The sequence below is a fragment of the Podarcis melisellensis genome (genome assembly GCF_964234715.1).
Source record: "Podarcis melisellensis genome assembly, chromosome: 11".
NCBI lineage: Eukaryota > Metazoa > Chordata > Lepidosauria > Squamata > Lacertidae > Podarcis > Podarcis melisellensis.
Window position 1 is genome coordinate 10,192,432 of NC_138543.1, and position 21,721 is coordinate 10,214,152.

A 21,721-nucleotide genomic window follows, 5' to 3' on the forward strand; every position below is an offset into this window, starting at 1 on the left:
AATTCACTGTGTATAATTAAACTGCACATACAAAAAATAAATAAACACTTAGAGGGAAAGACATAGGTTGAGAGGGTGGGGGGGAAAGAACCCAGTACCTTTGGACCCTATCCTTTAGGTTTGCTGCTAGGCAACCTAATACTGAAGAAGAAGAAGAGTTTGGATTTGATATCCCGCCTTTCACTCCCCTTCAGGAGTCTCAAAGTGGCTAACAATCTCCTTTTCCCTTCCTCCCCCACAACGAACACTCTGTGAGGTGAGTGGGGCTGAGAGACTTCAGAGAAGTGTGACTGGCCCAAGGTCACCCAGCAGCTGCATGTGGAGGAGCAGGGAATCGAACACAGTTCACCAGATTACGAGTCCACCACTCTTAACCAATACACCACACTGGCTCTCGGGTTTCTCTTACTGAAACTCTGAACCTTTGTCTTGTATTCTGTTTCAGGGTATAGAACAAATGAGAGCCATATGCTTGCTACCTGCAAATGAATGAGTTGTTTCACTTGATGTTGAGTCAGCTCCTGCTAAAGTGCCGCAGTTGGACTGGGTGAAATGTCCTTTCACAGTGACTGGAGCCGAGCTGGAATGGTGCAGCGCAGCCTTCAGGGGAGCGATATGGTTGAATTGCACTGAAGAGAGACATCCGACGAACCCCTGAGAGTTTGCCTTCATGGTGTCCGGGTCTACATCACTATTCTCTGCTAATCAAAAGAAACAGAAGGAAATTAATCATAGTGCAAATGTACAAAACAAAGAGACAGAAGAATAATTGAATAATTAACCTGTATTCCTCTGAGCCTCTATGCACATTGGCAACATATGCAAATTTGCCATCTCCCCATTTTTGGACTGCTTTTAATGAGAATATATTCATTATATATGTGTGTGTGCATATGTGCATGTGTGAGAAAGAGAGAGAGAGAGAATATGAATGGCAGTTACTACTCTGCCAATAAATATATTTTTTAATTAGCTATAGCACATTCAAAGCCCAAACTGTAAAAACTCAATTCAGATGTTTTAATTATTGCATATATTTATATTCATTCTCCATAAACTTCAAACATTAATGGAAAATAATCCTAATCATGAATATGTAAATCACCACACATCATTCTGTATAAAAGCTATCAGTCAAATTCTGATGTCTTAAGAGAGTGTTTCACATACAACCAATATTTTACTAGTATTGCTTAAGCTATATGGTTTGTTTTTTTATTTTGTCACATGTATTCCTTACCCATATCATGCTTTACTTACTTAAGAAATTATGTGTTGGGGGGGGGGATTTTTATTCAAGATACTTTATCTCCAATTTGAACCACAGTTTTGCACAAATGGACTCTCAAAGTTCTCTGTCCCATTTTTGGACAGAAAAATTGGGGACTAGAGGGAGGAGGACTTCAAAAGTTTCTTGGATGGGGGGTTACCCAAGTTTCACAGTTCATTCCTTTCCTCCGAAGGCTATCCCTTTCCCCTCCTGCTGCTGAAAGTGTGACAAACTAGTCACCATTTTGTGTCCTCCATATTGCCACACCACAAAAATATTGGGGAATAGGCTGAGAAAGGTCTCCAAGGTGGCTATCTCAGACACATCTCAGAATTTTTCTCAAAACATTATCTGAGAAATTTTAGCTCTGTTTTATTTTGAACTGTAAGGAAGTCATGTGGCGAAATTTACTCTAATTCACAAAATATGAGGCATATAATATTCATAACATGAGAGACAAGCCTGGCTGAAGACATATTTCCTTGCAAGATAACGAGAGACATCTATTCTGTGAAGTCAGATCTATTTCACATTGTGTAAACCTATCACTACATCAAGTCTTGCAAATCTTACAGAATATTTTTGAACCTAAGCCTTTCTGGTGATGGTAATCGCTGCTATTATTTTAGTAAACACCTGTATGCTAATTTGTTCCTATCTGCAAGATAATGGCATGCAGAGCTCAATTTTAACATGCCAAGTGGAGATTAGGTTATGGCAAAATGTCAGCCTAATGTCTTTATCACACAGTCATTGCATGATTCTAAAAACAAAAAACCGCCTTGCATAATATTGCAGACATGTGAGCTACTTACAAAAACAAATGGTACACTTCAGAACAGCAGTCAAAGATTCTACCACATGGGTGATGTCAAGTTACAATACTACTTCCATTAATTAGTTCACAGGCGCAGCATAGGTGATGTAGTTTCTTCATTAATTAGCTGGAAATCACTATACCGACCATGACATTTCATTTATAGCCTCAAATGTTTGTGCCTAAAGAGCTTGCTACAATGAAGCTCTCACTTAAGCCTGTATTATATTATTGGGATACTTAACATTTACAGAGCCCAGTCCTGTTGGAAGCTGCAGTCAACCGGATCCCAGTGGGCCCAATATATTTTGCTCCCTGAAGAGAAGGACAATATGGTGTCTTTCTCCATTCTTTATAGAAAAGATGACCAGACTGGCCTTGACTCTTACGTCAATACTGGTTGGCTAGCTTTGGGGCTCAAAAGGGTGAACCACCAGTAGGGGGAGCCCTGTTGATGCACATCAACTAGGATCTCCCCCAGGGTCACCCCAGGAAAAAAGGGGCAAGTCCCTAGCCACGGGCTGCTTAAATGGAGCAAACCATGCCCCTTGGTCAACTGGATTGGTCGGACTAAGGGTGACATGACTGGGGACTCCCTATTACGCGGGGGCTAGCCATGCCCCATGCACATGGGGCAAGCTCGCGAACAGCCCACAACTTCTTTTCACTGGGAAGGGGAACTGCTTTCTCACACCCTTTCACACACATGGATTTGGAGAAGACCCCTAACTTAGCCTACAGCATGGCGGAGACGCGGGTGGAGCAGAAATACAATACAGGACATAGCATTTTGCACTGAAACACGGGACGATTCCATATTATACAGTGTGGGTGGCAATCCTATGTATCCATCACCTAAGGAGACTGTCTCACTGGTAATCCCTGGTTATGCTTGACCAAGGACTACCAGCACTAGAGACCTCCTGGTCCAGCATAACGTATGACTAACTGCAATGGAGCTGTTCAGAAACTTCACAAAGACTGCTCTTCATATTAAATGGGGGATGCCGTTGCGTGGACGCGCGTAGCCCCTGGACCCTGTGCGGCTCCATTAGCACAGGCTTGGCTTCGCCTTCCCCCAGGTGGGATACCTGGAGGTCTCCGCCCACCTCAGTCAGTTGTCCAATCCCGCCTGGGGAAGCGTTGACAAGGAGACCAGGCCAGGTAGGGGGAGGGACTACCTGCCCACACCATAGAGGGAGGATCTTACCTGGGAATCTTCAGTTGGCTCCAGAGCTTCTCCCACCCTACCCACCCTCAGTTAAGGCTTATTTTGCAGGTTAACCTTTTCTCCACAGGTATGCGGGTGCTACTACGTCAAGGTCGCTGTTGAAGGGCCGGAAAGGATTTCCCCTGCATTGGCAGGTTTTGCCTTTCCTGTAGCAAAATATCACAACTTTGGCGATACAGGCCTTGGGTGGAATCCTTTAGTCTATCTTCCTGAATGGGGGGGGGGCATGCAGCGGTGACACACGCCCCCTTCCTCTTTGTGGCGGCGATACCAGGCTTCCCCGTTAAAGGGGTTTTTGAGGGGGAGGCTTTGGCCGTATGCCTAGAGGTTGTCATTGCTCTCCCCTGCGGCGGCGGCGTAATGGGGGCGGGCTCTCTCTGCTTGAACATACGTTCTCCAGAGCCAGCCCATCCCCCCCCACACTGGATAACCCTGATGTTCCCCAGATCCCCGGCGGGTGACTGGGAGGGATAAACGCCCAATGCCTGAGCCAAGGTCTACCCACATCTGACATATAATAAAGTTGTGGCCAATTTAATCCCATAGCACGTTGTCTTGAGTCATTATTCCACATGAGGGGGGGGGGGAAGCCCAGGGTTTGGGGGACTCCACCTGTCCACGCAATGAAACAGCTAGATTGTTAACTTCAACTGGCTGCAGGGACCAATCCTTAAGTAGCTTTTCTTGGGGACAGCCTGTTTCTGGGCACAATGGAGGGTGGTGGCGCATGCTTTTAATGCTCTAATTGACTTGACGCCTGAGTATCTTAAGGCTGCCTTTTCCTGCATCTTTCTCCCCAAATGTTATGCTAACCAGCAGAGCCATTCAGAACAAAGGTGGTTCCCCAAAAGAAGTCTTTTTGAATAAGGTAAGCAATGAGGAAGAACACCGGAAAGTGAATCTGTCAGAGTGCTCATTAAATGGCCAAAGCTGTCACATCTCTTTGCAAACAAATTGGGATGAATGCTCAATAAACAGGTCATTTGGACATGTCTAGTATGTATTTTTTAAATGTTGCATAAAAAAATAAGATGTTGCATAAAAATATCAAATTTTGTTCGTAGGTGTACTTGTTTCTGAACTTATCCTTGTTCTGTGAACTGTCTTTAGCTCTCTTGTATTTTGAGATTGTTCAGAAAATGAAGACACAATTACCTCACTTACATACTTTAACATTGAACCTATTTCCATTTTCGTCTCACACATTTATCGTCAGAATTAAAGAGAAAATGGGTAGAACATTCAGTGCACATAACAGAACTCTAAACAAAATAGCATAATTATGAAACTTCTGTTAGAATGCTTTCCTTCGGATTCATGGACTGGATTTTAGAAATTTCTATAAACCATACTTTTACATTCAGACATGGAGATTGCTGTTTGTTTTCCTTGGTTATAATACTAGTGCTTCTCTCCCAGCTTCTAATGTTTCTTTTACACTCCACAGTGGAACAGAGGCTTTTCCAGCGTTATACCACCCTGTTATGCTAAGTTTCACTCACATCAGTGGGGACGTATAGAACAACAGTGGACATCACTGGACATGTCACCACGCTTTGTGCCCATCTGTGATTCTGTTTCTCCATGATTCACCAATTAAAACAGCAGAATGGAACTATATGCAGGAATACCATCCCAGATTTCATCACATGGCACAATACATGAAAATGCTGGGGAAATTACAGCACAAAACTTCCAAGGTTTTCTGGCTTAATGTTGTTGCAAAAGCATTTTTTTCCTGGAAGCAATAAACATGGAAATGAGTGCTAAACTTCCACTAGATTCTGATGTATTTCCAGAAGTGGCTTTTAAGTCATGTGAAAGATCGCGTAAAATGTAGAAATTATTGGGTAAGGAAATGCTAGGAAAACAGAATAAAGTATTGCCGGAATACAACCTCATTTTGGTTGCCTGCCCTTTTCAGTTTTCCTGAAATTTCTATGCACATTGCTTGTGGAAGGTAACATCCATCTAGTAGTGGCGCTATATTAATTTTTGCCACCAAGGACGAAAATGTTAATTGGCTGTGAATTAATGTGCTTACAAAAATGTACACTGCATGCATGTTTTCTATGGCTCCACACATTAGTTTCCAGACAGAGAATGTGATTCAAATTAGGAAAAAAAAATCTTCCATGAAAGGTTCTCTTTCTCTTTTTTATTTCTGCAAGTATGAGTCCAGCTTTTAATAACTTCATATTTGGATCACAAGAGGTGTCATTTCTGCAGAGTTCCAATTAAATTATACTAAGCGTAATTTCTCACTCAAATTTAACACAAGAAAATTGTGCAACTTTCAGACATAGAGCATTGTTGATTTCTATCACTGAAAGGTCAATGGAGTGTGCTACACTGTTATCCAGCTGGAAGAGTATTTCAGAGAAATTACAGGTGTACTATTTATCAATGCTTAGCATTTGCACCCACAACCAGAATAAAGAGGAAAGACACTTGTGTACCAAGGCCCTGTGACACAGCCACTCCCTATGTAATGAAATAACCAGACCAGACAACAACATATACAGTTTTGGGGTTCAAATAGGCCACAACTCTATTGGTTATGGATAAGAAGTTTTGGCATAGCCATTGGGTGAAGCCATCTGTAACTCCAGACCATCTGCTGGGAGTGTATCTAAGGGTAAACCACACCATGGGGGGGGGGGCTACAACCTATATAAAATAGAGTGTGTGGCGGGAGGCCATGGCACGACCCTCGGTGACATCAGGGGAGAGCCTATAGTTGTATTAGCATCAACAGGCTCCACCTACTGGTGAATAACCCCTCTTTAGGCTCACCCCTCTCCGAGTGGGTGGAGTCAATCTTCCATGGTCCAATGCCTAAGCCAATACCTTCTCCCTTGCTGTAATCAATAAAGTTGTGGCCTTTTCTTGCCCATTAACCTTATATACTGTGTCCACATGTCTTTATTCCACCAAGCGGGGATCGGGTCCTCAAACCACAAGCTATTTCTACTGTGTGACCAGGGACAGGCAAACTGGGAACTAAGCTGGTAGGAGTGAAAGTTGGTTTTTTTCAACACTCCCTGCACTCTGTCTCAATGCCCTTGTGTCCTAAGCTGGATACGACTCCATGCACACGCACCCGTCTTTTGGAGTCACAAGGAAAGAGTGGGTTTGTTGTAAGAAAACTCACTTTAAATGTACTACATCACATAATCAACATTCTACATTTGTAATTCCATTAGTTCTTTTCTGAAAGATTCATTACAGCAGTTTTGTAAAACTGGACATTTTTACAGGCTGGCATTTTGAACCACTGAATGGTTTGCTTGCTTCTCAGAAGAGCTTCGAAAGCTAAATCAAAGATTACAAAGTTACAAGCTGTATTCATTTACAGGCAAATATTTAGGACAAGCTATTCTATAATATTTTACCATATTTACACTCTATAAAACCTGATCCTCTTCCACCTAAATCCAACTTTCAAACCACTACCCCCTGAGGAGTCCTGATCATTCCTCCTGAAATAAAATAGCAGAATGATGTGTTTTGTGTATTCTGGGAGGCCTTGCTATACCACAAGTTGCATTACTTGATCTCCTTCCATAGATGAATATATTCGAAAACAGAACTTCTGTGATATGATTTGCAAAGGTGCATCATTCAAAAGGAATGTCATTTTGCAGCTTGAGCAATTAACTAATTTTCTTTTGCCTATAACATGAGTGTGATTTAGCCTTTTCTTTGTTAGACTGCACAGAGAATGCCATGTTTCGTTATGCCTGATTGCAAAAATGGAAAAGATAAGTATGAAATTATTTTTAATGGAATCCACGTGCACATCTTTCTAGGAGCACTTACCAGCGATTACATGTATGCACTTTGACAAGAATGAAGCTTCTACCTTGATTGTCACTCTCTGCCTAATCAAATGTGAGAAAGAAATGTTTCTCAACAAGATTAGCATTAGTGTGTGTGTGTGTGTGTGTGTGTGAGAGAGAGAGAGAGAGAGAGAGAGAGAGAGAGAGATTATTTTTTTTAGGGAAAATCCACTGCACTGTACTTACCTAGGATCTTGCCAAGTGTGAGCGATTTGATTGCATTGAATTGTGTATCCGAAGAAAGAAAGAATTTCATCCTTTCATTGTGGTCAATCTTCAATATTATTCAGTGAGATGCAAAAAGTATTTGGATGTAGGACAGTTGAAATGGTAAGGAGGAGGAAAAAGAAATAATTGTCAATGATACAATTAACTTAAGTGAATGACACTAAAGCAATATGAAATTTATTAAAACACAGGGAACAGTTAGGTAAACCACATAGACCTCTCTTTGATATTTTTTTTTAAACTGTGCTATTATGGCCAAGATATTGTTTAAGGAATGACAACTTATAAACAGCTCTTTTAATATCCATTTGGGTAGTTCTTATCTATTCATCTGTAAGTACAGTATAATTGGCGAGCCTCATGAAAGGACAAAAATGTCTTACCTACCAAACATAAAAGCTCTTACTTATCTGAGAATGAACTTTTTAAATTTGAAATAATTAACTACGATGCTATGAAAGTCCCTGTGTTATAATATAAATTGCTTGCCTTCAAATGCTGATGACAGCACATATCTGTGCTCCACAAGCTCTTAGCCCAATATATTTTTTGATTGCGACATTTCTACAATAGGTTCTGTTCAATGCAACCACATTCAGATATGATTTATGCAAGCTAATCTTCCAGTCCTCTTAGAAACTGTGTAATGAGGTAGGAATAAATACATTTTCCAAGTAACTTTTTCATTAATCCCCGTAGAAATGCATATTCCACAGAAGTAACTAGAAGTCTTGGGTCATAATACATTTTGAAAAACAGACAGAACTGATTTATATTTTCTTTTACAATAGATTTCATAAAATGTATGCTAACGACAACTCTAAAAAAGAAAAGTGAAAAGCCTATTTCACACAATAGGCTGCTTTGCAGACATGCATTCTTCCTGCTCAACCCAATCTCTGGTCTAACTGAGGCTGGAATTCTTAAGCAGTATTTGGGAGAAGTCAAAGCTTCTCTCTCACACATAATAAATATGAATTTATTTGTAACATCTTGGGGTCCATGGGCAAATTTCAAAATTTGGGAAACTGTTTTTCATGTATTGCCACAAAATGCCTACCATTGATTATGTCTAATGACAACATGGCGACCGTGGGATAGTCACAAAACAAGACTTGCCCAAGAAACTGAGTGCAAGGCAAAAGTTGGATCAGAGATCGAGATGTCAAGCCATGTATCTGATCCAAGATACCATTCAATTTCCCTGAAGAAAAATGATGATGCAAGGAAATGCACCCACACAACAAAACACCTCCCTCCAGATAAACAACAACACAAACACTTTTTTTTAAAGGATTTAAAGGATTCAATCCTGTTGCCTAATTAAAACTAGGATGCCTTTTGGTCAAAGATTTCTAAACAATTAATATAATTGATTAATCAACAGAAGGTTGCAGTCGTGGTTTTCTAAATGATTTCCCCCCCCCTTGGTGAACAAAGTATGCAGACTCCTCCCCATGAACATCCATGCCCTATGAAAATAAAAGACAGTACAGTGGTACCTCTGGTTACGAACTTAATTTGTTCCAGAGGTCCGTTCTTAAGCTGAAACCGTTCTTATCCTGAGGAGCGCTTTCACTAATGGGGCCTGCCACTGCACGCGCACCTCTGACACACAATTTCCGTTCGCATCCTGGGGCAAAGTTCGCAACCAGGAGCAGCTACTTCCGGGTTAGCGGCGCTCATAACCTGAAGCATTCATAACCAGAGGTAAAGGATCCGGGTCATGTGGCCAGCATGACTAAGCCGCTTCTGGCAAACCAGAGCAGCACATGGAAACACCGTTTACCTTCCCGCCAGAGTGGTACCTATTTATCTACTTGTACTTTGACGTGCTTTCGAACTGCAGCTTGGCAGGAGCAGGGACCGAGCAACGGGAGCTCACCCCGTCGCGGGGATTCGAACCGCCAACCTTCTGATTGGCAAGTCCTAGGCTCTGTGATTTAACCCACAGCGCCACCCGCATCCCTATAACCGGAGGTACCACAGTATAAAATGAGCTGTTCTTCACAGCAGCATTGTATCATGCCAGGGACATTTCCCCGTTTTTAAACTGGGATGAAGAGGGGACGGTGCAAAGCAGCAGAGAGGTTGGATTGGCTCTGCCAGTGTGTTTGAACCATGTCACCCTCCCTGTACCTCACTCCTCTAACCTTTGTCAAGTAGCAGCAATGCAACTGGAGCTCAGGTGAGCTGTATTTTATCAGCTTAGGTTTTTTATATATATATAAAGAAAATACTGTACAGCTTTTATAGTATGTGAAGATGTAGCCAGACGGAGTGATCAATGGGATTGATAAAGGGTGGAATATAAACAGAATATATAAATGTGCCTCCATTTTTAATTACAGGAGAACTGGATACGTCGGTTAGAAGATGTTCGGGAAACACTATAGGTAAAAGAAGAGAAAAGCCACAAAAAACACCACCAGCTAGCAAGGTTCTTCCCTTTTTTCATTAAGCCTTTAAAATTGCAATGTTTGATAGGGGTAAAAAAAACCTTGCAGTTCCTCTGTGCTTCCTGCTGTTCTACATAAATTATCAATCTCAGCCTGCTATAGTCATTAGTTGGAAAGATGACATGAATCAGGATTTTGTTATTTTGGTGCCAATACTCTGTGAATGAGACTTTGACCTTTTTTTAAACGGGGAAAGATAAACATCAAAGACATCACTTTGCTAAGGTTCCCTCTGCCCAGCAAGCGTCTACTATGTTTTGCTTTTCTTCCTGAGGCACTCGACATAAGCACTCAACACACACGTACAACGGCCACATGCTATATTGTATTTATTTATTTTATTTTGCCTTGGGGCTCGTCGTCTTTGATGACAATCTTTATTTTCTTTTCATTTTTTTTGCATTACCTCCACAAATAGCTTTTCTTCCTCTCTGTTAATCTTCACACGGTGAAGCTGCCCATCGGCCATGCTTTTGAAATTGATGCTGAAGATGTCAGGAGCTTGATGGCTATCCAGCTTGTACCTGATCTGTAAACTTCCTAAAGGAATTGGGGAAATGATATTTTAGTTTCATGACTGGTATATACAAAACGCCTAGTTTTCAATATTCACGACCGGGGCATATACATAATACCTGGTTTCCAGTTTACATAAATGCATCTGAAAAATGATGGTGGTAGAATGTTTTATTTACTTACCCAAGGAATATTTTAAATAAGAAGGAGACACAAGATAGAAAATATGGAAATTACCCTTCATGTTTAACTCTGTCATGTTAGTTCTACTTAGGCCTATTGAAATAAATGGACAGAACTAACTTGGTTTTATTCATTTAAACTCTGATTGTGTTAGGTGGATACAATCCATAATTATCCAGAGTGTTCATGAATATGAATACAATCCAAAACACAGTGTAAAAGCCCAGAGCTGCAGCATAGCTTTTAAAAATTGGGCTGCCCTGCTCTCTTAAAATGGTGGTCGACAGGGGAAATCATAAGGCCACATTCTATCAACCACTGCTTTGCTCTCTCCATAGGAAAAGCTAGCAGTGTTATGTAGCGGGTAGCATGTCAGACTATGAGCTGGGACACCCAGTATCAATACCCACTCTGTGATGAAGCTCATCGGATATTTTTGGGCCAGTCACTGTTTCTCTGCCTATTTGTATTTCACAGGCTTGCTGTGAGAATAAAATGGGGAGGGGAAATACCATGTGCACCATCTAGATCAGCAGTTCTGAAGCTGTGGGTCCCAGAGATTTTATTGGACTACAACTCCCATCATCCCTGAGCTCTGGTTCTGCTAGCTAGGGGTGATGGGAGTTGTAGTACAACAACATCTGGGGACCCACAGGTTGAGAAAGGCTGATCTAGAGCTTATTGGAAGAAAGGTAGAAGATAAATGTAATGCATAAATAAATTACAAACATAACTCAAAATACAAGAAGGGCCTCAGTTGCATGACCGAGAGCATGCTTTGCGTGCAGAAGATGTGAGGCTCAATCCCAGCATCTCCTTTCAGAAAGCCTTGGAAAGAACCCAGAATGACAACTTGGAAATGTGCCCTGGATGGCATCAGGGTGCATGGATTAGCATCCAGCAGTGGCATGCACTGAAACTTTTCATGGCCAGAGGTGCCAGCTTGCAAGGGTCATGTTGTGCATGTTTGAGCATCGTGCCTCCATCCCTAAGCTAGGCAGAAGCTTCCCAGCTTTGGGGAGGAGTTGCCAGGCCTCTGACAAGATGCTGTAGCCTTCCTGCCCCCTTCTCAAAGCCTGTGGGCTTTGGGAAGGTGGTGGAAAGGCTCTTGGACCCTTTTGGAGCATCACACCTCCCTCCCTAAGCTGGGCTGAAGCTTCTGTAATTTACCAGGAACATTTAGCCAAGTCTCCCTAGCCCACTGACCACATGCCACTGGCACCCAGAAACATCTGTTCAGCCATCGGGTTATCATTAACATACAGGTCTTCCTAAAGGTAAAGGTAAAGGGACCCCTGACCATTAGGTCCAGTCGTGACCGACTCAGGGGTTGCGGCGCTCATGTCACTTTATTGGCCGAGGGAGCCAGCGTACAGCTTCCGGGTCATGTGGCCAGCATGACTAAGCCGCTTCTGGCGAACCAGAACAGTGCACGGAAATGCCATTTACCTTCCCACCGGAGCGGTACCTATTTATCTACTTGCACTTTGGTGTGCTTTCGAACTGCTAGGTTGGCAGGAGCAGGGACCGAGCAACGGGAGCTCACCCCTTCGCGGGGATTCGAACTGCCGACCTTCTGATCGGCAAGTCCTAGGCTCTGTGGTTTAACCCACAGCGCCACCCGCGTTCCTACAGGTCTTCCTACTCAACTGCAGATATGAATGTAAGAAGAAACAGAGAAGCCACACTTCTCACTGTCATTTCTGTTAATATGCAGACAGGAAATGGATGGAGAGGAAGCATGCTGCTTAAAAACTTTAAAAGTTTCATGGTAATGCTAACTTTGCCAAAGAATACATAATGACGTACTCACCATTTTTGGCAAGAATAATGGAAAGGTAATCTTTATAGAAGGAGCTTACATAAAGGAGTAAGCTTGGAATCCGCGTCGTTCGAAAGGCAAAAGTGATTGCTTCTCTGTTCAGCGTCATATCCGGGTGGAAAGATGCAGCGTGAGAACTGGAGTTCTTTGCCAAGCTGTAAGATTCCTGAAAGTTGTACACAACTGAAGAGCCTGCTCCAAAATATGCAGAGATCTCTGAAACAATGCACAAATTGTGTGTTTTGTTAGCATCATCCTGAAATAAACGAAGGTTGTCATTCCTTTTTAAAAGGAAAACAATAAAACACAACATTAATTACATTTCCAAGAGAAAGAAAAATTAGAATAGCAATTGTTCTGCACAGTAATTTGAAACATTAGCTGTGATTGTCAGGGCCTATTCTTAGCAGCCACTCAGCATACAGTGGTTCCATGCCATTGCCCTTCCCCTGCCAACTTCCAGCTCCATCAAGTAGTGACAAGGTAGCTGTGAATACAGCTTTTGGCACACCACCCATAAATGCAACTTTCTGAGTGCTTTGGCAAGTTTATTTCCCAAAGCAGCAAATTCATGTTTCTAATTGCCTTTCTCAAAAAAGCAAGTGAAATCATTTCTTTCCATGTGTTGGCTCTACACTGAGGGAAGAGTAAAACCATCCCTACCAGCTTGCTCCTGACGTTTTGTGCCCTCAGGCACCCATCCACTGTCCTTATCTTTGGCACAATATTTGTAAAGAGGAGCCAAGTTGTTCTCATTGTAATGAGTGTAAAAGTTTAAGTATGCATTCCCATTTCATTACTAGATTTCTACTGAAGGACATTGAGAATATGAAAGTTTAAATGATCAGATCAAATGCTGACATCTTCAAACTTAAGCAAAGTGGTTCACAATGTTCCTGCTAATCCTGGCCAACTTTAAATCTACTAGAAGGCAGATCTAACCACTGTAAATTGAGTTTCAAACTGCAGATAAAACATGCAAAGAAATGGCATTTAGAAATAAATTTGTCCCTCATATAGTGACTTGAGGGTGTAGGGAGCGGGTGGTGCTGTGGTCTAAACCACTGGGCCTCTTGGGCTTGCTCACTGGAAGGTTGGTGGTTCGAATCCCCATGACGGGGTGAGCTCCCATTGCTCTGTTCCAGCTTCTGCCAACCTAGCAGTTCAAGAGCACACCAGTGCAAGTAGATCAATAGGTACCACTGCAGTAGGAAAGTAAACAGTGTTTCCATGCACTTTGGTTTCTGGCACGATGTCCCATTGCACCAGAAGTGGTTAAGTCATGCTGGCCACATGACCCAGAAAGCTGTCTGTGGAGAAACACCAGCTCCCTCAGCCTGAAAGCGAGATGAGCACCACAACCCTTTGACTGGACTTAATTGTCCAGGGGTCCTTTACCTTTACCTATAAATGAGGGTATACATTGGCCATGCCCACCACCTTGGAGTAGTAGTTGTATATCAGTGCAACCCTTGGGCAATAGAAGGTTAACCAACCCTGGCATTAAAAACATATAAATAAAGCCATACATTAGTAATGTAGCAATTTAAGAAGTTTTAAAAAATTTTAAAAATCATAAAACTTAGTATTAACATTTTGAGTTTGATATTTCGTAGAAAATAAATTTACAATTCATGCTTGCCTTTCTTACAGAATGGCCCAGTGTAAGCAGAGAAAGTGCAGTCACAAGAGAATCCATTGTATTTCTCTTTGCATTTTCCTCCATTGTGACATAAGTTACCGTAGCTGCTACAATGTCCGGGGCAACCTGGTTTTACACCTGGGGTTACTTTTGCTCTCTCTTCCAAGTCAAGAGCTCCTCCATTTAGCTGTAAAGAACGAATACACCCCAGAAATCCTTTCTGCCTGGATGCTGTCCCACCTGCAGTGGAAATAAATTCATTTAAGCTTTTTTTAGGAAGTTGAAGTGACTTGATGTGTAATAACCTCCACATCTCAAAACATTCCATTCTGGCATGTAGGCTGTCAGGGAGCTGCCATCGGAAGGACAGGTGGTGGAAGGGCTCACGGAGGTTAGGAGAGACTTAGCAGCCGAAGAGGGAACCAGCAGGGGGAGAGAGGGAGCTCCGAGGGAAAGTGAGTCAGAGGGATGGCTCAGGGACACTTCCAGTGAAAACAGTGGGGAGGTTTCAGGACCTCCTATAGGGACACCCACCCCTCGCCGGAAACTGTCGCGCCGAGAGTCCAGAAGACGTGTTTCCGTTAAGGAGCTCTTATGTTGGAAGAGATTCCGTAAACGCCCACTGTCAGATTCTGCCAGCGATTGAGGGAGCCATGCTTAAGGGGCTCCGTTATACACAGAGGTTTGCTAACCTGGCCAAACTCTGAGGGACTAAGCTTTTACGCACAAGTAGCTCATCATCCCATCACATAGGCATATCTAAAAATATTTACAAATAACTGCTACTCCAGTGCATATATTGAGAGTTTCTTGGGCACTTTTCAAAACCCAAAACAGTTTATGAAAGACAGGGTTTTGGGACAGTAGCAGAGAGCAAGCAAGAGTATGTATTGGAATTATCTGAGAGCAAGGGAATATACAAATGTTAGAAACTTATTTCTTATTCCCTCCTCTGGATTTCATACTTTGTCCTTGAGCTTGTTGTGTGTGCTTTAAATACTTCCATAAGTACCAACTGGTACCATAGACCTGAATTTCAGAAACCATAATTTGTAATCACCATGGGATGTTCAGAAGCACAGAACAAGAACATCACCATTTTTTATTATTAATATGTTCGGTTATTATTAGTCGTATGTTATCAGCCCATCAATGAAAACACAAGGACAGATACTAATCTGTTTCATTTTTAATGATCTGAAGGAACAATTATACTATAAAAAAATGGAATGGAAAATTTGATTCCTTTGCTATCACCAATGAATTGGATTCCTACTTCCTCTGTTGAGAAGAATGGGGAAGTATTTCTGAATGGAAGATCCTGAATATTGTACTGATTGCTACATAGAATCATAGGATGGATGTTGCTGTTACATGCCTTTTCACCAGATTGAGACTTGGTATTAATTAATAGTAATAGTGACAGTCACAAAGTAGGAGGCTGGGTTTAGAAATAAAATAATTCCTAAGACATGCCCAGTCAAACCTACATGCTATCAACATTTTAATTGGGCTTGTAACTTATTTATTTGTTTAGTTAAATTGAATTCAATATCAAATAACTTAAATCATCAAATAGAATGTTATAACATATCAAAATATTACAGATGAATGCCAAGTGCAAAAATACATAATTAAGAGGGCATGATTAACAGGAAAACAATATATTCTCTTAATCATAACCAAAATTACAGATAAAAATCAAAGACAAAAATACAACAAATCTCCCAAAAGCAGCACCATTAGCAGCTAAACAAATGACTTAGAAGTCACACACAGACTCCTCCCCTATTTTCCCCAAAAGGCGTTTTTAACAATCTCCAGCATTGCTACCAACCATACAGATAACACAGCTAATCCCTAGACAATTGCTCAGCATCCACACTTCCTCACACCAATGCCCAAGAGCAGATTTTCATATGGTTTAAGGGGAAGGAAGAATTGGTGAAAATCTTAGGAACTCTGTGCCTAATCTGAGCAGAAAAAAAAAATACTGTGAAGTGTTTCCTTCTGAGCAACTTAATTAATGAAAATAGCTAAATGCATGTGCATGTTATGAGGTATAACAAATCACTTGAAAACAAAAGAGTTCAAGCAAGTATTTAAGATATATGATCAGAATCTCAGTTTCCATATGTTCCCATGGTCTAATCCTCATACTTTGAGAAATAAGCTACTAAATAACTGACATTTTTAAATAAGAAAACCAGTCCTCCATACATTTCCATTAATTTTTAAAAGAGGTCACACCTGGTTTTGAAAGCAAGGAGAATCTGTTTGCCTCCTGTTTTCATCATAAAGATGAAAACTGCCATACACAAAGCAAAAACTACCCCCAAGTTCTTTTAGAAGTTAAATCAAGTCCCAGATTTTCCTATTCACTACTACTGAAGTTGCCGAGCTGTTAAATTAGTTCTTCAGTGCATATGGTTCCCTACCTAGAAACTAGGATTAATCTTCCAAAGTTGGCCAAACAAGTTTACTGTATTCAATCACAAAACGGCATCTATCTGTGGTAGGTTCAAACATAAAACATCACCTAACAATTTACGGTGCAGCCACCTTCCATTTTCTAAATACTTTTAAGATTAATTAAAATTTAAATAATTCAAAAAGTAAAAGGGGGATATTATGGGACCTTAGCACAATAAGAACAGGCTAATTTGCCCATTGACTAGGAAAGGGGTTTCAGAGCTACATTCCTTTTGTTAGGACAGGAAGGATTAGAGACTAGTGAGTGGATCTGCTTTGTGTGGCAAGGCCCCGGACTCCCCTAGCTCTCTCCGAAATAAATACACAAACGCAAGTATACAGTGGTACCTCGGGTTACAAACGCTTTGGGTTACAAACACTTTGGGTTACAAACTCTGCTAACCTGGAAGTAGTACCTTGGGTTGAGAACTTTGCCCCAGGATAAGAACGGAAATCGTGCAGCAGCGGCACAGTGGCAGTGGGAGGCCCCATTAGCGAAAGCACACCTCAGGTTAAGAATTGTTTTGGGTTAAGAACGGACCTCCAGAACAAATTAAGTTCGTAACCCAAGGTACCACTGTAATGGGGTAATGGGATAAATAAGGCCACATCTTTATTAGTTACAGATGTGAAAGAGTCAAGAGTGGATTTCATGCTCTTTATTCAGCTCATAGTGGTGAGGAGGAATAGAAGTTCCCCCAGAATGTCTGCTTTATATACATTAATTACACAATGGGCCCCACGTGATTGGCTAATTCTGGAATTCTCCTGTAGGCCAATCAGGTTGCGGATTCACTTCCACCTGGAGCTGGATTGGGTGGCTCCTGTGGACCAATCAGACTGCTGCATTCTGGATCCTATTGTTCTAGGACCAGACTACTGCATTCTGAATCCTATTGTTGCAGGACCCATCAGACTGCTACATTTTGGATCCTATTCAACTCAATACATAACAAGTTTTGAGCGGTTTGGCTTAGGCAGTTGGGTGAAGCAAGACTATAACTGACTCCTGCCCGACTGCAGGAAGTCTCTTTAAGGGTCAACCACCAGAAGGGGGGAGCCCTACAATGTACATCAATTGAGCCCTGCCCCGGGTTATCATTGGGGTTGTGGCATGGCCCTAGCCCACACCCAGGCTTTGGACAGGAACCACCCTCCTGGATCCCTTTAACATGGAGGGGCAGGAAGAGTCAACCTCCCCTCCCATAATAAGGCTTACCCAATGCCTAACCTTACAAAGTTGCGACAATTGCTTCTAGTTAGGTGAAAACCAAATGGCTAGTGCCAATTTTGCCAATTGGAAAATTCCTACCTGGTCCAGAAGACCAGGCGACTGACATAAGTCATAGCAAGGCCATAGTCAAGCCATGCAAGAAAAGAGGGTGGGCGGGATTGGAAATCCTGAAATGGAAACTGCCTCCCCAGCCACACCTCTATTTAAACTGTCGTAGCCACGCCCCCAGGCAAATCCGATTGGCTGGCCAGGGGTGTGACGCCGCCAGTGATGCTGCTGACGCAGGCTGCGTTCCTCCGCCCACTACCGGGTCACTGCGAGGACCCAGATTCCTGCCCGCAAAACAGCCCTCCAAAAAGGGAGAACTGGTCAGGAGGAAAGGGTCAAAAGACAAGAATTCTTCGTATGCTTCTCCAGTTTATCCAGTTTTTCAGCTTAAGCCAGATTTTAATTTGGGATCCCAAATAACACCTCATGGAATACACACGTTTGAAGTGTGTGATCTGCACTTGTTTGAAGTGTCTTATAGAGCAAGAATATGGTCACAGGGAGAACAATTTAGTGTGGCATTGCGGGTAGAATGTCAGACTTGTCATTGTGGTAAGAGATTGATATATTTAGGAGCTATCAAAAGCTAGGGGCCAAGCTTTGAAAGCACAGGAATTCAGGGTAGTGAAGGGAACCATAGTCAATAACCACCACTGATTGAATAATTTCAGGAAACGGTTGATTTTGCACCAAAAATGTAAGTATTTATTGAACTGAATAACAGTTGAACAAGCAAGCATTATTCAAAGGAGAAGAATTGTCAGTATTAGCTTGAAAAAATGCATTTAGTCCCGTTAAATGTATGAAACTGTAATTTGCTATTTCTTTTCTGTCAAACTTTTAAAATGCATCATTTGGAGTTTTTAAATGAAAGCAACAGTCACTTTGCATCAGTCTTCCTCCAGAGAATTTGAAGAAGCAATTGCATAGATCTTTGAGGGGCTAGCAGCTGCAGAGGCAATAACGGATCATGTTTCCGTTTATTTTCAGCGTCACAAAGAAGAGAGCAAAAGTACAGGACCTTTCTGTACAAAGTTTAAGAAGTGAAAACCCAGAGAAGGATAATGTGCAAAGGGCATAATTCTTTACACCAGACAGTAGAATTTCTATATCTGTTTGGACACTTCTAAAATTCTAAAACCAGCACTGTGCTGAGAATGCCAAGGTTGCAGGTTCGATCAGCTACATATACAAGGGATTGAATTAGATGATCCTCAGGATCCCTTCCAATGCTACAACTCTATGATAATAAAACATTAAAAAGAATCTCTGCTCTATTTTTTACTTTTAGTCAATGAGGAAATCTTCAAGGTCTCTTGGGCTGCCTTAAAAGAACTCAGGACAAAATGGGAAAATGAGCTAAGCGGAAGGCCCACTTGGCAAACCCTCACTGTGATCCTGCCTGGAAACCTATGTCCCCACTGTGGAAGGACATGTGGATCCCGAACTGGCCTCCACAGTCCCCTATGCACTCACTGTTAAAACTGTGTTCATGGAAGACAATCTTGCTCAGCTACGAGTGATCACCAAAAAAGAATTCCAATAGTCTAACCTGGAAGTAAATGACACATGAATTCCTGTGGTGAAGTCTTCTTTCATGAGATAAGGGCATTGCTGGTGTATCAGACAAAACGGGAAAAGGCACCACTGACACCACCAAACTATGGAAATGATCTTTCAGAGGCAATGCAGGCCTATTCATTACAGGCTGGACTTCTGCACTCGAATCAGTGCCGTACCACTCATTTTTCAGACTTGTCTGAATTTGATTTCATTTCTTAACGTCCCCTTCAATTATTTACAACAGATGAACATGGCCGTTTCCACTTTCTCCCTGAGATCAGATGCAGAAGTGGGATGGAGCTGAGTATCATCTTATTGATGACTTCTCCCAGTGATTTCATGTAGAAATTGAACAGCACAGAGGACAAGATGGAACGTTATAGAATCCCACAGACGGCTAGAAAAAGGGCAAAGCCAAAGTACCCCAGGATCATCTGCTGGGTCCTATCATGCAGTAATGAGAAGCAGCCGTACAATACGGCACCTTCAATCCCTATCCCTGCAAAATGGCCCAGAAAGATATCATGGTCACAGCTGAAACACCCAGGAGAAACAAGGTCACTGTCTTACACCTATCTGCCTCCTAGTTCAACCAGTCATCAACCTACATGATCCATAACGTTTTCGGCCAAAAACCAAGTTGAAAGCTTGACTGAAAAAAAATCTAGATGATCAGTTTCTCCAACAAACCCTGGAATTTTCTTACCCCAACGCTCATATTCCTAATGTTTATCTATTTATCACCTTACTAACAACACAAATGGCTCTCTTATATGAAGCAGTTTACCGTTCCTTGTCAACGCTTAGGAAATATTTCTGGAAAAGTAGACTTACCAACAAAGAGCTGGCTATTGAGCTGCAAACGGATATGCCCATCGGATGAAGCTGTGTGAGTTCTTTGAGGGAGTTGATCTACTTGCAGTGATGCCTCTTTGATGTTTCTTTCAGCTTTCACATAGTGCCACTGGTTGTCATTTAAGGAAGAGGGGGACTGCACTGTGATTTCATTTGGCCCATTTCCCACATCAAATGAAAACGTCACTTCAGTTGGTGCTAGAAAGAATAAAGACAGTTTAGACTTTTGGGTTACCAAAACCACATTGAAAATGTGTGGAAAGCATGGTATAAACTTATTTTCTTCATGTTGTGGAATAATGGTAAGATTAATTTCCTTTGTTAAAAATAATGACTTTAGCTCTTCTACTGTAAGTTATATATTAGCGGCAGGAAACTAATTTATTGGGGGGGGGGACAGATAGTTAAGTTAGTGTAACTTTATACCACAAATACTTGCAACATAGACACTGAATATACAAATGTAATAAGCCTTCAGTAAGAAAGTGGAAAACAGCCTAATGATTTGTCTAATTGGTTGTTGAACTAGAATAAACCTTTAGTTAAAGGATTGTTTCAGCAAGTAGGAAAACTGATTTTATGTCATACAGATTAAGAAGCCAATCCATCTAGTACAAGCTCAATAGTATAGAGTACTAGTCAATGCATTTTATATTGCCTACTAATATAGGTGTGGAAAATATTTGTTTAAGTATTAATATTAAAAGAACTTCTGCAAAAGTTTATTTTTGGATAATCTGAATAAAGAGTGTACATAAAGCCATACCATAAAAACAATATCAAGAGTTTAAGTCAAAAATCAGCTAATTGTTGTAGAAGGATTCTTAATTGCCCACATAGGACTGGTGGAATAGAAAAGATTTCAGTAGGTATTAAAAAGTTGGAACGTAAGGTGTATGCTTATCAGGGTATTCCACAGTGCTTTGCTGATGACATTAAAGGACCAGTTTCTTCTGCTGTCAAATGAATCTCACCAATTTATCCCCACTTCTGAACTCAGGGGCAACTTCATCCCAGTCCAATCCCTGTCAAAACACTTGGTAGAACTGATTTGTCTGAAATAGAAGTGACTAAAACCTTTAAGAAGATACAAATGTTGTTAAATTCAAGAAGCAATAAAGATGAGAGATTTTCAAAGTCCATCTCACTATAGAATCTCTTCAGAGCTCTATCTTGTGGTTGTGTGGAGAGAGTCTCTTCCTTTAAATTCCTGGTTTACCTTAGTGAAGATCTCACTTGGAAAAACAATATAACTCAGGTGGTTAGGAAGGCCCAACAGAGTCTCCATTTTCTTGGGGTCTTTAGAAAGAACAATGTTAAACAATTGATGACCTCCTTCTACCGGTCCACAATAGAAAGTGTCCTCTCATATGGTATCACAGTGTGGTACGTTGGCTTGACAGCCACGGACAGAAAGTCTTTACAGAGGGTGGTGAACACAGCACATGATACCATGGGCTGTCCCCTGAGCCCGCTAGATGACATCGCAAGGGATCGTTTCCTTAGGAGAGCGAGAAAAATTCTCAGGGACGATTCACA

General features: G+C 41.6%; 1 protein-coding gene across 5 annotated transcripts in view; it reads right to left on the bottom strand.

The window, feature by feature from the left end:
- CNTNAP4 (contactin associated protein family member 4) overlaps positions 1 to 21,721 on the bottom strand; it is a gene marked incomplete at its 5' end in the record, with an annotated part of 472,706 nt that overhangs the window by 10,550 nt on the left and 440,435 nt on the right. For 3 of the 5 annotated variants that reach the window (XM_081930406.1, XM_081930403.1, XM_081930405.1), the window contains 6 exons: positions 480 to 701; positions 7,347 to 7,434; positions 10,254 to 10,387; positions 12,360 to 12,584; positions 14,011 to 14,250; positions 20,162 to 20,380. In XM_081930406.1, the coding sequence (XP_081786532.1) occupies positions 480 to 701; positions 7,347 to 7,434; positions 10,254 to 10,387; positions 12,360 to 12,584; positions 14,011 to 14,250; positions 20,162 to 20,380 (1,128 nt within the window). Of the gene's footprint in view, positions 1 to 479; positions 702 to 7,346; positions 7,435 to 10,170; positions 10,388 to 12,359; positions 12,585 to 13,997; positions 14,251 to 20,161; positions 20,381 to 21,721 lie in introns of those variants that run through there. The other 2 variants (XM_081930404.1, XM_081930407.1) reach the window with 2 other exon arrangements.